Source organism: Symphodus melops (assembly GCF_947650265.1).
Source record: "Symphodus melops genome assembly, chromosome: 2".
NCBI lineage: Eukaryota > Metazoa > Chordata > Actinopteri > Labriformes > Labridae > Symphodus > Symphodus melops.
In genome coordinates, this window is record NC_136692.1 from 21,030,464 (window position 1) to 21,047,428 (window position 16,965).

The window sequence follows — 16,965 nt, forward strand, 5'->3', positions numbered from 1 at the left end:
GCCCCCGGGATGTCCCCTTCCAGAGAGGCTTTCTCATTTAATTTTCTTCTAGAAAATAATGGTAAAGTTTATTGATTTTCAGACTTCTGCAGAGAAACGTGCAAACAAAACAATAACAATAACAACTTTCAACTTTCCTCATTCCTTGGCAGCTCTTTTTCTTTTAAAAAGGCAGGAAATTCCTCTCTAAAAAAGCAAAAAAACAAAGGGTTTAGGAATTGAAAAATAAAAGGAGAAGCACAAGTGAAAAGACCGCTGCTGTAAGAGCAGAAGTGTCACAACCACCTGCTACGGAAACGCCTTTATACAGATAGAAAAAGCACAAAGGAAATGAGCAAAAAAATCTTCTCAGACAACTGCAGCAGATCTGTCAGTCAACAGAAGACGATGAGAAAGATGCATGGGCAGGGTCGCATCTTTCTGCTCACCTACATGGTGGCTGTTGGTAAGTTCAATAATTTTACTGTTTTGAGTCTTCAACGAAATTCATCTGTAAAACAATGATAGAACAACTTTTGTAGAAAATTTACATTACTCAATCAATCAATCAATCTTTATTTGTATAGCGTCAATTCATAACAGGTGTTATCTCGAGACACTTTACAATAAGCAGGTAAAGGACCTTACAGTTTGTCTGTTAACATTAACAAGACCATGCTCATTGTTATGTTTACAAAAATCAGGTAAAGGACCTTACTTATGGCTAAAGTGAGTGATAAGGATAATCTATGACAAATGGAAACAAGTATTGTTAAAAAATATAGTATTTTATTTTACTGTATTGTTCAATATCTAAAAAAAAAAAAAAAAGAAGTTTTTTTTTATTATCATATAAGAAACTGTGCCGAGTACGAAAGCTCAAGATGTCTATGGCTGTAAGCTAAAGGGTAGGGCCTGACCACAGACCTTTCTTGGCATTATGTAGTTTCAAGATTAAAGACTTCCAAAAGTAACTCTGACAGTTTTCATTGTAGCAAAGTAACTTTGCCAATAGAAACTGAAAAGTCTTTGGGTTCAAGCCCCCACAAATTTTTTTTTTAGGAAACAAACTTTGTAGTTTTTAAATGTATTTTTTTCTTTTTTTTATTGGCACAAACAAAAGGGCTAACCCTTTCTGTGATTTGGGTGAGCTGACCTGCTTAAATTTTACAAAATGTTGTCAAAACTAAATGGCGACTTTGAGAGCTCAAAACTGTGTGTGATCAATTACGTTTAAGTGATGTATTTCAAACATTTGTCAGAAGACTTTAAGTTTCGAAATAAAAAGTGTTACCAATACCATACTTCTCTTCTGCTGCGGATTATTGATCTTCCTTAAAGAGTTCATATTAGCATAACACACCCGATCTTTGACAGAATTAATAGCAATAAAGTTGATTTTGGTTCAAGAATCAAGTTTTGATCACTATCTTTTCTTCGAATTTTTTATTCTTAGTCTGATTTATCATTTTTATAGATAGGTAGATTAGGTATGACATTTGATGATCAAGCATGATCTTGGCATCCTTAATAATTAAAATGATTTATTTCTCTACATAAACTTAATTTTCAGAAGTTTTTGTGTTCCTATACAACGGTCATTAGAGTTGAATTGGGTTGTGAAGAGCAAAAATTTCACAACTGTTGACAAATCAAAGCATTCTAAAACGGTAAAGGTAAATACAATAATGTTGTATTATATTGTTCAGACTCTGGTTATTTATTATTTAAAATAATCAGTCAATCAATTGAATAGCGTCAATTTATGGCAAATGTTATCTCAAGACACTTTAAAAAAAGAGCAGGACTAAACATTATTCTTTCTTATATTAATCATTAACAGTAATCACACATGAACACAGCACTTTGAAACAGTTAGCAAAGTTACATTGGCAAGAAAAAACATCCTTCAAGAGGCAGAAACCTCAAGCAGAACCAGAGTCGTGATGAACAGACGTCTGCGAAGAGAGAGACAAAACAATGAATAATATATATTTGTTGCTACATTGTCAGTAACAATAGTAATATATGTGTTGTTTCAGCATAAAAGCCAAGTATGATAATAGACTGATCAGTTTAATATTAACATTATCACCTGTTTAAAAGTTAGAGTTCAAGAGCCCAAAGATTCACTTAAAATACGTTTCCTCATTTCACAAACAGCAGCCATCCCGACCTTGCTGGCTTTCAACATAGATGTAAATGATGCTGATGTGCATAATGGTGAACAAAAGGATTTCTTTGGCTACAAAGTGCTTCAATTCATGTCCGGCACAAACAAAGGGTGAGTTACATAGTTCACTTGATTTTGTATATTGCTGTCATTGTCAATATCCTTATTACTCAGATAAATTGCAGCTTCTAGAGTGCCATGTAGGGTCATATCTGATGATATCGGATATCAGAGGAACATGAAAAGTCAGGATCTTAAGGGTGACCACTGAGGTAACCAATCAGGTTTCCACCTGTGGCGCTGCTCCTCCTCCTCGGCCTTTGCATGGTTTGAATTATAAATGAATGAGGAGATGGAAGATATGAGTAGTTCCTTGTATTAGAGGCTTTGGTGAGGAGCCACACAGTGTGGTTTTTAACACTCTGAATTACATCATATCCTGTAACAAACCACAACATCGTTCTTCTGTCCACTTAACATTTATCTTCATATTTGTTTGTTTATTTATTGTTATTGTCCACAGGATCATAGTAACTGCACCTCTGCAGCTGAATGGATCAGGGGGAATATGCACTAGTGTTCAAAACCAATCCCCCAAGTGTTTCAACCCCAAAGGTATATAAATGTAGTTCAATAAGAAATATTGCAAAATGGTTTGTGCAATATGTACTCAAACAACAAGATGGAAAAAGACTGCAAGATGGATTTCATGTCATAATATAGCTGTGTGTAATTTAAAAGCACTAATGGATTGATATTGTTGATACTATAGAAATCTCACTGAAAAACGCGACGGTGCCAGTCAAGCACTTTGGCTTGTCGATAGCTGAAGATTCAACAGGCTCCCATTTCACAGTAAGAGAGCAATGAATGAAGGAGTGGAGAAAAAGAAAATGTCTCTACTTCTTTGAAAACAAATCAAATTCTTTTTTTTTAAGGTTTGCAGTCCAAGTGTCGTCCATGAATGTTATGAGAACTCGTTTCTGAACAGTGTGTGTTACAATATGACAGATCGACTTCAACCAGTCTCCTTCTTCAAACCGGATTTTCAAGGTAAACGATTTTTAAAGTTTAAACTCCCACAAAATTTGATCTTACTACATTTTCTATACATGTACATGTTTAAACTGTATATACTTTCAGAATGCACAAAAAAGACAGTGGACCTGGTCTTTCTTTTCGATGGATCCGCGAGTATGTCTGAACTAGAGTTCAACAAAAATAAATTGTTTATAGTGGATATAATGAAAAACCTTCAAAGCACATCAATCAAGGTAGCTCGACAGTTGCAACGTCAAATCATTCATTGCATCTACCTGCAAAGTTAAACATACACACTTTTATATAATTTCTGCTTCATAACATGGTGCCTTTTTTTAGTTTGCAGCAGTCCAGTTCTCTACAGACTTCAGAAAAGTCTTTGACTTTAATGACTACATAGCCGGCACCGCTCACAGAAAACTTCAAAATGAAAAACAGATGAAGTCTCTCACCAACACCCACAAAGCACTGAAATATGTGTTGTAAGTTCTGTTTCATCACACAAACTCTTTACAACTGAAAACATTTAAGAGGCATAAGCTGAACACTGTAAAAAGTAAAAATGTGACATTATTCACATCTCATTTTTGACGTCACATTCATTCATTTTACAGATCACATTTCTCCTGAGCATTAAAATGATTTGTTCAACATATGTTTCAGGGAAGACATCTTTGGAAACCCAGATTCAGGTGCCTCTCGTGATGCTACCCAAGTATTGGTAAGAATCACTGATGGAGATCCCAGCGACACAAACAGACATAAGATTATTGAAAAATTCGATAAGAAAAACATCATTCGCTTTGTCATTGGGGTAAGCTGTGCAATGATATTAAATTTCTCATTGTTCTTCTCTTATCAGTATATAATAATACATTATTGTAGCTAAATTGATTGCTTCCATGTTTAACAACAACAAACCTGTATCATGATGCCATATGCCATAGCCACAAAATGATAATAAATGAAGCGTTACATGGGCAGGTTTTCTCAATCAGACTGCAATTATGCAACTTACTTGTCTAACTTTTAGAAGTTAAGTTCAAGGTTTTAACACTTTTTGGCACAGGTGACATGCATATTAAGGCACAGGGTCTCAACCAAACTGCACTTTTTTGTGTCTTATCATCACCAAATGAAGACAAGTTTTTCACATCTTCATGTCAAAGTTACAGCTAAAGATCAGGACTAAAATGACAATCATGTAGCAGATAAAAAACAAGCCTTCGCAACAGGAAGCCCCACCAAGTGATGAAATCCTCATGCAACTGATTTGAAACTGAAATGATTTGGGTGTTGCAAAAACAATCATTTCCTTTTGAATAGAAGTCTGAATGAATTTTGAAATTCAATATGACTTAAGCATACAAAATTAACTTTGTGTACATCTAAAGTATACACATAATACATTTTATTGTTTTACAACTATCTGAAAAACTACTGAAAGCAGTAATATGTTGTCAATCTCAGCAGTCAATCCTTGGGGATGTTTTATATATATATTTTATATAAAAGTAAAGACATGCATAAAAATCATTGGAACATTTTAAATATTTGGTCTTTCAGTAAAATAGCAAAACATAACAATCATCGCAGCTAATTCCCAAATCAATCAATTTTCATTAATTTCATTGCCAAGCGAAATATTGTGCAAAATTGATCACATTTGTGTCTGTATCACACTTTCATACATACTCTTAAACAGAATTCTGGTTTTAGGTCAAAGATGCTAATCTGGAAAAATTCAGGGACATTGCTTCAGAACCAAAGGAGAAAAATGCCTTCAAAATTGAGAACTATGACGGACTTACAGGAGTGCTGGAAAACTTCCAAATAAAAGTTTTTAACTTGGAAGGTGATGTGTGGTTTCCATTTTTCAAACTCTTTTCACACTTGTTTCAAATTGAATGTTACCTGTGGGCCTCTACGATAGTAATAATGAAACTTTATTTGTTTGTTTTTTAGGCTCCAAGGTGGCTCTGGCGGGAGACATGACAAATGAAATGTCACAGAGTGGATTCAGCGCAGTCTTCCACAAGGTGAGGAAAGTCAGAGTCGATTGTTACAAACATTGCACACAAGCAGATTCAGTTATAGATGCAACTACTATATGACTATAAATTTGTCTTTGAATTAGTGCTGTTAGACACAAAAGACTGTATTTCAAGCTTTACACTTGGCTCTTAATGTAAAAGGAAAAGTCACTAAAAATGTCTTATATTAGTTGGGTACTTGCTTGGCCATCAAAACTAATTATCCAAGGCTCACAAAACGTTAGACGAAATGTGTCAACATGTAATGTTTAGCAATTGAGAATGAAGATTCCACTGTGTCTGACGGTTGGAGTTGTTGGATGTTGGTTCGCTGATTTACTCTGTGATGGATGCCTCACTTAACAAAATAGACTGTCAAAATAGTTTGCAGCAAATGAGACAAAATGTAACTGTCCTCCAACATTACCATTGTTGCTAGCTCTTTTTCTTTCCGTGCTTTGAACAGACATTTCTGTCAACAGGACACGTTGATTCTTGGATCAGTGGGCACTGACAGCTGGACTGGCTCAATTCAAGAGCTTCATGGACAAAATGAACATATTAAAGATTCAGAAATGAAGATGGACTCCTATATGGGTACCAAACATGAAGCTGTTTTTTTCTTTTCAGATAAAATGCCAGGCAACACTTTGTTTTTAATTGTTTGTCATTCTGCTGAGGGAGCTATAGATGTTCTAATTTATTGAAGTTACTGCCACAGTAAGTTATATTTAAATGTTTTATGATGAGTGTGGCTTTGTGGTGAAAGTAGCAAAGCTGTGGGATCATAAGCTGTATGAATGTGTATCTACAACTACTATGATAATACACAGTAGCATGTAAGGATTCTTTAAACTGAGCACATCTGAGAAACACATTACTTCCATCACTGTATGATAATCACAATAGCTTTGACTGGAGTCAAATTTAAGCACTTTGTCACATATCTTACACTGTTACAGGATACTCTGTTGCTGTTGGACAGAGGAGTGACACTCCTCTATACTTCACCGGTGCACCCAGATTTCTTCACACTGGACAGGTTGTACTTTTCCGACACAATGGAAAGGAGTGGGAGGTAGCACAAAGAGTACTTGGGGACAAGGTTGGTAAATGTTTTGAGAAAGTTTCCTGCTTCATCAGCCATATTCTGAAAAGTGGGGGGGGGGGGGGATTTAAGAGAGTACTATGCTAAGCATATGAAACCTCTGACTGCCATTGTAAATTAGTGGAGGATTTATCTCAGTTTAGGTGTTGCAAAGAATTTGGTCGTAACTTGAATAATGCAAGACTGCAATGGAGGCAGATTTTACATAGCAAAAGATGAAATCTTTAAAGCATGTTTTCAACCAATGGCGAGATGGCTGCGGTTGCTCTACAAGAAAAGGCCAGATGCCAGTGCAAGGAAGTTTGCCTGCTTCCTCCTTGTAACCACTGACAAAGGATGCCTATAGTGCAGCATGCTTCATAAAAAACAAAAGTATTCGAGCAAACTGAAGAAAAAAAAGTAGGAGATGGATGCTTTTGTTTTGTTTTGTTTTGTGCTTTGTAATTTGGGAAGAAAGTCTTTCATGCAAGTGCCCTGACGTTAGAAAAAAAAAAAAGTTTTGTAGAGAAATCTATTATTTTGTGTCCAGAAAACAATGACAATATTGTAAATTAATTTGATCATTTCATGTATAAAGTTGTTTTGCTCCAAACATTAATATTGCATTTAGAACTGCTTGTCTATCAAGGTGCCACCCTTATAAACAAAGACACAATATGTTGGTGGTTGGAAGGAAGAAAACCGCAGAGTTTTGCTCAAAGAAAAGGTTGCTTTTACAGATTGGGTTGTGTAGGTGTTTCTCTAAAACGGTAAATGTAGTGCATCTTTTTTTGTAACCATCCATCCATTTTTGTAACCATAGTGATGTAAACTTTGTTTTTTAGTTTGGTTCCTACTTTGGTGCAGAGCTGTGCTCAGTAGATGTCAACTCAGACGGAGACACTGATTTCCTTCTGGTGGGAGCTCCACTGTTTTACCAGCCGTCGGAGAAGAGGGAAGGCCACGTCTACGTCTACACAGTGACTGATGAGCTCGATGTCGGTTTAAAATTTAAGAAGATGAAGTGGGAGACAATGAAAGTATTTCTCTACCTTGATTGCTAAACACATATTTTGTTTCCAGAAGGTACTGATAAAGGAACTTGATGTGATAGCGCCTTCAATGGGGAGATTTGGCACCACCATAGCTAGTCTGGCAGACCTGAATGGAGATGCACTGCGTGATGTTGCTGTTGGAGCACCCATGGAGGATGAGAACAGGGGGGTTGTGTACATCTACCTTGGTGACAGACACAAAGGGATGCGAAGCAGTTTCAGCCAGGTGAGACATTAGAGATACTTGACGTCTTTCAAGGTGTGATTTCTTTGTTGCCAAACCTGCAACTCATTTTCACAACATGTCCAAAAAGGTTAAATAAGAATAGGCCACCAACAATATAGATATGTATACATATGCGATATACAACACTGAAATTATCCTCTGAATAAAACTCCTAAGTATTATATGACTTATAGTCTAAGATATCAATGTTTACTCATCAGTATTTATATATATATATATCAGCACCAAATAGCATCAGGATCAGGGGTCAAACCTTGGATCAGTGCCACAAGGATTGTAGCCTCTGTGTATAAAGCACACTATCAACTGGCCTAAACCTGTGCCCTGGCTCTCATTATTCCAACTTGAATCTGTCCCACCGCTGAGAAACATGCACTTTTTGAATTGTCAAGACTCTGTCTTTGCAGAAAATCATGGGTAGGAACATAAAGCCTGGGCTGAGATACTTTGGACAGGCCATTGATGGAAACTTGGATCTTGGAGTTGACGGGCTCCCAGATATAGTGATTGGATCACAGGGCATGGCTGTTGTTTTAAGGTATGGATACTGTGTAAAAGTATGTCTATCAAGTGAAACTCCAACTGTTATCTCAGTGATGGAGATAACTTCATTAAGCTCTGATTTCACCCACCAAAACTGATTATGGCTCTCTCCAAAAAAATGTTTCCTTGAGGGGAATCTGTAGGGAAAAGACAAATAGTGATCATTTGCCTTGTTTACCAATCTTTCCTATAGTAAGACACAACTATCCTACTCAAACATAGTGAAAGTAAAATAATACTTTTAAACTGATCTTATCAATGTCTTTCAGCTCCAAGCCTGTCTTTAATGTCATAGCACATCTGTCTTTTCAACCTGAGGAGATCAGCACCGACAACATTTACTGCCCGAGCAACAAAGATCAAGTTTTACCGATGGTTAACATAACAGCGTGTTTTAAAAAAGCAGAAATCACAAAGAGCAACACAGGTTAGTACATCTAAAAACATAATCTATTAAGAGCTGCTGACAATGCAACCTCCATACTTTGATTAATTTTAACCCCACTGCGTGCATTTGCAGCAGCAGTGAGCTCTGGACTAAACATCGTGTACACGCTTGACGTGGATCCGATGAGACAAACCTCTCGGGGGTTCTTCAGTCAACTTAAGAGGAAAATCAGGAGCCTTAACTTCACCCTCGAGCTGAGGGATGAAGAAAAATGCTTCAACTATTCCATTTACATGGAGGTATGTAGAGACTTTTTTATCTGCATATATATAGAACGTTCATATTTATGTAAAGAAATTCAAATAAAAGAGAGATTAAAAAAGCAATGAAAGTATACTGATTTGTCCCACTGTACTTAGTTCGAAATATTAACAATGATGAGCTATAGCACAAAAATAATGCTCTGTGCATAGGCCTGAGGTCCTCAAATTGTGAAAAACAAGCACAGTACTCCTTTTCATTTTTTTTAGTGATATCTGAAAATAGACTTGTTCAAATGGAGTAGTTTGTTTGAATCTCTCTTCAACAATATACAGTTTACTCATGTTTGTTTTTTTCTTGCAGAAATGTGTGTTAGACACATTATCACCCATCAGCGTCGAACTACATTTCTCCCAAGTTGACAGTGAGAGTGCCATAGCTGTCCTAAATGTGGATAGCAAAAGGGAGTCTGTTGTGCAGGTACGCACAGTCGAATGATTTTTTTGTTCTATTTATATTGGGGCTTTTTGTTTTTATTTGATAGGACAGGATGAAACCGGGGAAAGAGAGTGAGGAATAACATGCAGGAAGGGAGCGGGTATCAGTCTTCATAAGAATCAAAAAAGTCACGTGTCTATTTGCAAATGTCAGGCAAGAATATTAGTCATTGAGGACTGCTCTTTGATAAAGAATGTAAGATTCTCTTCAGGACATAAATGTTACAAACTAACTATGATATTTGACCCATTTTGCAGTAGTCCTATGGCTCTGATTCACATTTACTATTCATAACACAGTTTCAAAGTTTTACCAGGACAACCACAAAACACATTATTTTTCAAAATATTGTAGGGAAATGTTTCCATGAAAGATGCAAAAGATTAAAGACCCATCACAAATAAAATTCATGAATTAGGCTTAGAATAAACTTATTAAGTTTTCCCTTTTTCAGTCACATCACCATGAACATCTGCACTGTTTTATCTCAACTATTCTGGTCACAAAAATTGGGCTGTTTGTTGGCATTTTTTTACACAATCTTCTCTGGGTTGTTAAATTCAGAAGTGTGACATTTAAACAAACATTTTTTTTTCTTTCCCCAGATTCCCTTTGAAAAGCAATGCAGGGGAAATGACGCCTGTATTGCTGAACTCGAGGTGGATTTCAACTTCACGTATGTATATCTGAGGAACACTACACAGGGACCGTTCATTTTACAGTAAGTGTAAACGTAAGAAGCACTTTCTTTCTCTCAGGACCTCGACACTACTTGTGACAGAAGACAATTCCTTCAACGTGCTTATACAACTGTCCAATCATGGGGATGACTCGTACAACACAAGCCTTATAATGCATTATCCTGTAGGCCTCTCCTTCTCTAAGATGACTCTGACAAAGGTGAGATAAATATCTGACTTATTTTTGCATTTAAAACCTTAAACACCATCTGTAAAGTGGTGTGACACTAGGATAGCAATTAGCATGAGATATACAAAGAACATGATTGTGCCTGAACAGTAAATGGAGGGGTTTTAAACCAGTGCAGGTGTGTTGATTTAAAAGTTTTTTATCTCTTCCTGTCCAGTTATGTTAAATATTTCAATCAAATATTAAAGTATTTACAGTAATTCCCTGCCCTGAGGCATGAAGTTTTATATCCCTCGACCTTAATCCCAGTTTGGAAGTCAAAATAACAGTTTTTAGATTTGTAGCTAACGTTTTTGCGCCAAATTAAATATTTAAACTCTTCTTGCCCTCACTGGGTTGTGAACTACTGATTGTTTGAGATACACAGAGGTGCTAAAGCCTTTTCAGCAAGGGAACAGTGGAACGAGTCCCGGTGTTGGGATACAATGACATAAATATAGATCATTTTTTCGTCACATACATGAAATTGAGCTACGGAGAGCCAACTAAATCAAGGAACAGGAGATTATTTTTTATAGATCTTATATTATTGTGGTTCTGTAACAATATCTTTAAACATGATCTAAAAAAAAATGTCACACTTATTTTTGATTTAGTTTGTTGTATGACTTGTTATTTTGACTTCCTTAATGTTTTACTACTTACCAAACTTTGGTGGCTTACGTTGTTTTTGGTTCACTCAGTTTTAATGTGCTGTTTTCATTGTGCATTACTTAGTGTTAAAAGTTGCTCTATGATTTGAGATCAACGTTATTTGATATTGAATTCAAAGGAAGTGCTTTAATCCTAAAGGAGCTCACATCCACTTTTCTTTAAACAGTCTACCAGACCAACTCTTCACAACTGTCTTGATCTAGAAGTACTGGACAGAACAGAGTGTGGCATCAGCCTCCCTGTGTATCGCAGCCATTCAGTGGTGAGTCATACTGCAAGTCAGACACCCCCTTAACAAACGGAAATCAAGTTTCACAAACAAGAGGTTTCCTAACCTTTCGCACTTACCTCTCACATGTAGATATTTGATACTTGCTCTTTGAATCTTTACATCTAACACCTTTGTCCTCTTTTCTCTGAAGGCAACGTTTCAGTCCTCTTTCCGCATCATGTCCGACTTTGAATGGAATGACACCATTTCAATGACTATCACTGGAAAAAGGTGATGACTTTCTCATGCAACACACAGAACTAAGCACAAACATTGTCTTTTTGTTATAAAATACTGTTTATACTATTGCATGTTTGATATAAACAATTCATGCTTTTATATCCTCAGTGATAACACAAACGGCACCAGAACTAACCTCCTGACCAAAAGTATCCCTGTACAGTATGAAGTTAAATTAGCAGTGACTGTGTAAGTGGTGCTACTCCAATAGATAGCATTTTGTAATTATAATACATGGGTTGATTTCAACTAACAACTACCGACACATTGTCATCATCCTATGTTCTTTTAGGGGAGAAGACTCAATAAACTATCTCAACTTCACAACAGACGATACTGCACCCAAAAAATTGATAGTACTATACAAGGTAAGCAATCACATAAAAGTAACTGATGAAGTTCACAAGCATGTTTTTGGACCTATTTGGAGGAAAGTTAAGAAGCACCAAATACCTTAGACTGAATGTAAGATGTGGGAACAGCTACTATAAAGTGACTCATTTGTTTGTACATAAACTTTCGGACTGAAATTGAGCTCTTTGATCAAAGTAATCTTGTTAATTTATCTATGTCAGAAGGGACTGTCTTTACGCATGAAGGTGGATATGCATTGCTACAATTTGAAGGTGTAGGGTACATGAGGGTTAGGGTGCCACCATGCTTAATTTTCTGTTAACACTAACAAGAATGCTGTACTCATCAAAACTACAGCCTCACTTGTTTTTATCAGAAGTGGAGTCGCCCCCTGCTGGCAGTAATAAAAACTGCAGAAAGACTGTGTTTTTTGTTTTTTTGTTTTTTACAATGAAACCTGTCTTTTAAAGTTGACTCTCACTTCTCGCAGATAAATAATCTTGGCTTTAAGGGTTTTCCGATCAACGTGTCCTTGTTTTTCCCAACCAAACTTGAACATAACTTTGAAATGACAAACTACCGAGTTTTAGTCCAAGAGGTAACTTCAAATCATTTCAAATATATTATTAACCAAACATAAGGCTATCTGTGTAGAATCAGTAATCATTTATTACTTTATCTTTCAGAACAAAACCAAATGTTCCAACATTGAGGACATGAACACTGACGTAAGTAAATCATGGTTTTATTAACTTAAAGCTAAGCCTTAAATAAAGATACAAATGCATGCAATAACTTGCATTGGTATTGTGTTGCAGGACTGTTCTCCTGAGAAATACTGCAAAATGGTCAGGTGCAACAGTTTCATTCTGGAAAAAGAATCTGCTGTTGAGTTCGTATTATCAGGAGACGTACAGTTCAGGGATCTTCATCAGTATGCAGCGGTACGTGGTAACTAAACAACAAGTTCACATAGAAAAGACACACACCGTGAAATTAAGTCAACGTGTTGAAATTGACATGCTCTTGTTTTGCAGAACATCGGTTTTCTCAAGCGATATATTGGGGATGGTGCAGAGGTTAAGCTGAAAAGCTCTATACATGTTGACTATGACAAGCAAAGATATGCGCTGAATGCAAATAAAAAAGAGGTAAGTCACTGTAAAGTCATCTTTGGAAAAGATATCTCTGTACTGCTTCACACTAAACTCCATTGATGACATTTATTAAACAATGAATTACATTAGAAAAAAAGATAGAAGCAAGTTCTGCACTGGGTCTAAACATGTACAAGAATCAGGTGCTCTTCAAGAACAGGGGCAGAGGTCAAATATCTAACAAATAAAAGATAGCCTTGATTAGGGATGTACCGATTCACTCAACACAATACGATTTACAATACTGGGTTCATGAGACAATTCTCTCACGATTTATTTTACAATATGAGAATGAAGAGAAATTATAAGAAGACTGAACGATTCCTTTAATTTTTTTTTTAAGAAAACACCTCATTATGTCTTTGGCTCTTACACTCCTTTGGGCAAGCAGGGTTACACACCCGCTTGTTAGTAGGGTTTGGCTGAACAGCTGCAATGATAGCGCTTGCTTGTTATATCTAACCGTCTCTGCTCTACAGCTGTTGACACTCACCATATTACTGCGATTCATTTTTTACTTCAACAACTTTGAATCAATTTTTAACTGCCTCATGCTTAATCTTTATATCCCTAGCCCTGATTACAAACAAAGTTTATTTTGAATAAAAGGCAGTCTAAAGTGAAAGTCTGAGTCTGATGCAATTTGAAAAAAAAAAACGTAATTATTGTGAATAAATTATATTTTTCAACAGAAGTCTGATGAAACTGGCCTGGGGAAAGACAAAGATCCAACTGTGAAAAGGGTAGGTTCATAAAATTGGCATACTTTTTTTTTTATCTGTAAGAAGTTTAACTGATTATTTTTTATTTTTTTTAAATCCACTCTACTTTTTTCTGCCAACAGACTGAAGTCCGGGTTGAACTCATAATCCCTCCTCATCAACTCCAGATCATTTTAACTGGAGTAGGAATGGGACTCTTGCTTCTGATCATTATCACAGTCATCATGTTTAAGGTGAATGAACTCTTCTCTTTTAAAAACACAATTCTACAACTCGCATAAATACAAGTTAAGGACGAAGTTCACTCTAAGAGCTGTAGCCTCAGTTTATGGAACTGATTTATGTTGTTTTTCATGATCATTGATTGGATTTTTGTCTTTTTTTTCTATCACAGTTGGGTTGCTTTAAAAGGAAAACCCTTGAAGATTATCAAGCAGAAGATGATGCTCTCCAGGCTGACACCCCTACAGAGGTCACTCCCCTTCCCACCAGCCGGACAGTCAGCCAATCAGAGGACAAATCGGACCAATCTCCAGAGGAAAAAAAAGCTTATTGATGATGTTTAGGCAAACGACAACTCTTCTGCTTGCGAAGAGAAGAGATGATGCTGATAGGAGCCTGCCATTATGACCTGTTACAGGCACAATTATTTACTTCATGAAACTGGATATTGATAGCCTTGCAAAGCTTACAGTATCTAACAACAAGGTCCATCTAAATCATGCTCTTTTTAAATCACAAGAAATATCTTGTTATGTTTACAAGTTTAAAAAAAAAAGTGCTGAAAAAAGAAAAATATTACAGCAGCGTATTCAGTGTATCTGCTCTGCCAAGCTTCGTTAAGTGATTTTTGATGGGGTTTTTTCCACAAAACGTCCACTAAAGTCCATTTCAAAGCCTTCAACTCCATCTCCCCGTTTTCCCTTCAGCCTGACTTTACACTTGTACTTGTTAGTTCCACTGCCAAAATGCAGCCTGGGTATGGGCTCTCTTCATTCCCCTGTGCTGCTGATGGTCTTTAACCTTTAATCAGACTGGAGGAATCAAGCAGGAATTGGAGCCAATAAATGCTTCATGACATTTATTGGCTCCAACATTTATTTAGATATAAGAAGAGTAATAATGAAGTAAAAGCAACAGTTGGCATTGAGAGACTCAAAACATTTGATTCAAATATTAGCTTCACAAATAAGCAGAATGCTCCTAAATAGCACTGACAAGTGTTTAGAAGCCAAGCGTCCAAACAGAGCCATCACCTGTAGTGGTCAACTTTGAAGCAACATGTTCTACTGCGGCCTCAGCTACAACATAGACCGAACTGACTGAAGAAGCAGTCTCAACTGGATAGAAGCTGGCATGGTTTAAAATATAGCATGTCTTGGGGAATGATCACATCAGAATAACAGTAATGACGTGATGTGTGATGTGATGATACCTGTGTGTTGGTACATCGAGCATGTTCTCATCATCCTTTGTTTTCTTCGCTGGAAAATAGGGTCTTCACTGTTTTTCCATAGCACTCTTCTACATTATTGTTATTAATTATTGTGTTTGTTTTATGTGCTTCATAATATACTGTAACTTTTGATTAGATAGTCTTTATGATTTATTCTGTGATGAGTAGCCTATTGAGTTAAGTGTTTTTTTTTTATTGTATTGTATTATAGCTTAACCTTTGTGTTAAATTATGGGTAGAAATGGGTAGAATGGGTATCACATTGAACTTTATTCATGTAATCCTGACTTAAAGGCATCATTACATGAATATAGTTAAAAATTGGTAATCTTCTCCAGATACACGTTTTAAGGTTTTGGTAGAAATTCTCTTTAGGCCCTGACAGAAATGAACAATTCATTTGCTCTGAAAAAGGAACAAAGAAAATCATTCTTCCGTAGCAGTTGTAAGCATGTAAAACTTGGATCAATGTACAATGTGCTTCACTATCTTCCTGCTCGTTCTCTACCCATTGTGTACACTAGCCAACACTCAAACCGAGGGGCATGGCTTTTGAGGGAGCACAGAGAAGTGTAGACGGAGCACTGAAGGAATGCTACTTTCAAAATCATGCTACTGTAGTTTTAAAAAAGACCAACCCTGCTTTTAACAACACCAAATGAGATGTGTAATGTAATCAGTGCCACTGTTTTTAAACTCTGGGTGTTTTTTTTGTTGTTCTCAGGAGAGAAATGACCAAATGACAGTTTATATTGATTCATCAGGAGGTCTTTTTATTTTTCAACCTGTTATTTATGAAACTTAGTGGAAGGGGTCATAAGTATTTACAATCTGACCACCAACACTGTAACTCTGCCTCAAATAAAGTGAATGGTTTGGTGTGACTTCACAAAACATTGCAGCCATCTCAAACATGCTAAAAAAACAAGAAAAGTTGGCATCTGAGATTCATTTCAATTTAAGACCTCAAGCTAGAGTTTACCACTTCAATATTTAACATATTGTATATATGTATGTAGTGTACAAACATGTTGCATAAACAACAAGAGTGACTCGAGGCTACTCGTGCAGTGGCTGCCAAACCATTTATCCTTCAGCTGCTTAATGAAGCTGAGATGTTGCACCATGCACCAGCTTTTAAATGTGCCAGATTATTGTGATGTTTTCTATGTTAAGGTTTTGGGCAAATGCCATTTTTAGTAGTTCAACCAGCCCCTAACAATGTTGAAAGAGTTACTACTTCTGTTCTGTCATCAAGACTTTTTTTTTTGTGTCTTGCTTTGCATTTTAAAGTGCACTCAAGAGAAATGTGAAGTATTTAGCAAGTTCTCTCGAAAGCAGCACTGCTGGTGTTCAAATGGTTAAAAGAAAACATGTTTCAGAAAGTGAAGAACTGAAATCACTCTGAATAAAATCAGAATAGTGTCATAATTAAACTCTCCAACAAGCATATTCCACCTCAGAACAACTGATGCGAGCATTACATGACATTATACTTTACATACATTGACCGACAATTTAAAGTCAAAGTTAATGCTTTTGATATCCAGGCTTTTGATGTCGTACTGCCATAGCATTTACTCTCACAAGTTGGGCTGCTTTTTTTAACAGCATAACTGATCATGTTAATCAGTCATACATGTACTCTAAGCGTATAACTTTAATGTTCATAGAAATAAAATCTCTGTATAGACGTGTGAAATTTGTGGTGTCGATAAAACAACTTATCTTCTGTACTGTAAAATATAAACAAAAATTTTGTGAGGGCTGCTGTTGTGTTTTGTCTGAGGAGCAGAGTACAACCATTAAAGCTAAAAAAAAGCAGCTTTCCAAGTCCACATTCAGTCTTTTATCTGATGTTTGATTCCATTTAATA

General features: G+C 36.2%; 1 protein-coding gene across 3 annotated transcripts; it reads left to right on the forward strand.

The window, feature by feature from the left end:
- The first annotated feature begins 31 nt into the window (after nt 1-31).
- LOC306820091 (integrin alpha-L) lies at nt 32-16,848 on the forward strand. Of its 3 annotated transcripts, none has more exons than XM_079337757.1 (31): nt 32-445; nt 2,143-2,263; nt 2,676-2,767; nt 2,925-3,007; nt 3,091-3,205; nt 3,296-3,426; nt 3,533-3,675; nt 3,857-4,007; nt 4,913-5,048; nt 5,159-5,232; nt 5,709-5,823; nt 6,189-6,331; nt 7,159-7,311; nt 7,397-7,594; nt 8,023-8,153; nt 8,428-8,585; nt 8,679-8,845; nt 9,171-9,287; nt 9,911-9,981; nt 10,064-10,205; nt 11,056-11,151; nt 11,312-11,391; nt 11,509-11,589; nt 11,693-11,768; nt 12,245-12,352; nt 12,441-12,482; nt 12,573-12,698; nt 12,792-12,905; nt 13,604-13,654; nt 13,756-13,866; nt 14,028-16,848. In XM_079337757.1, exons 1-31 carry the CDS (start codon nt 331-333, stop codon nt 14,187-14,189), a joined length of 3,603 nt encoding a protein of 1,200 aa, XP_079193883.1. In that variant the 5' UTR covers nt 32-330; the 3' UTR covers nt 14,190-16,848. The 3 variants fall into 3 exon arrangements, with proteins under 3 accessions (XP_079193883.1, XP_079193884.1, XP_079193885.1); XM_079337758.1 differs by having other exon boundaries at nt 8,682-8,845; XM_079337759.1 differs by having other exon boundaries at nt 3,857-3,914.
- Nucleotides 16,849-16,965: the final 117 nt, after the last annotated feature.

Excerpts from the sequence above, each read along its gene's own strand:
- LOC306820091 (XM_079337757.1), top strand. The coding sequence starts at position 331 with ATGAGCAAAAAAATCTTCTCAGACAACTGCAGCAGATCTGTCAGTCAA. Across the intron at positions 3,427-3,532 it reads TTCAAAGCACATCAATCAAG|TTTGCAGCAGTCCAGTTCTC; the intron begins GTAGCTCGACAG and ends GCCTTTTTTTAG. Across the intron at positions 12,699-12,791 it reads ATCTTCATCAGTATGCAGCG|AACATCGGTTTTCTCAAGCG; the intron begins GTACGTGGTAAC and ends CTTGTTTTGCAG.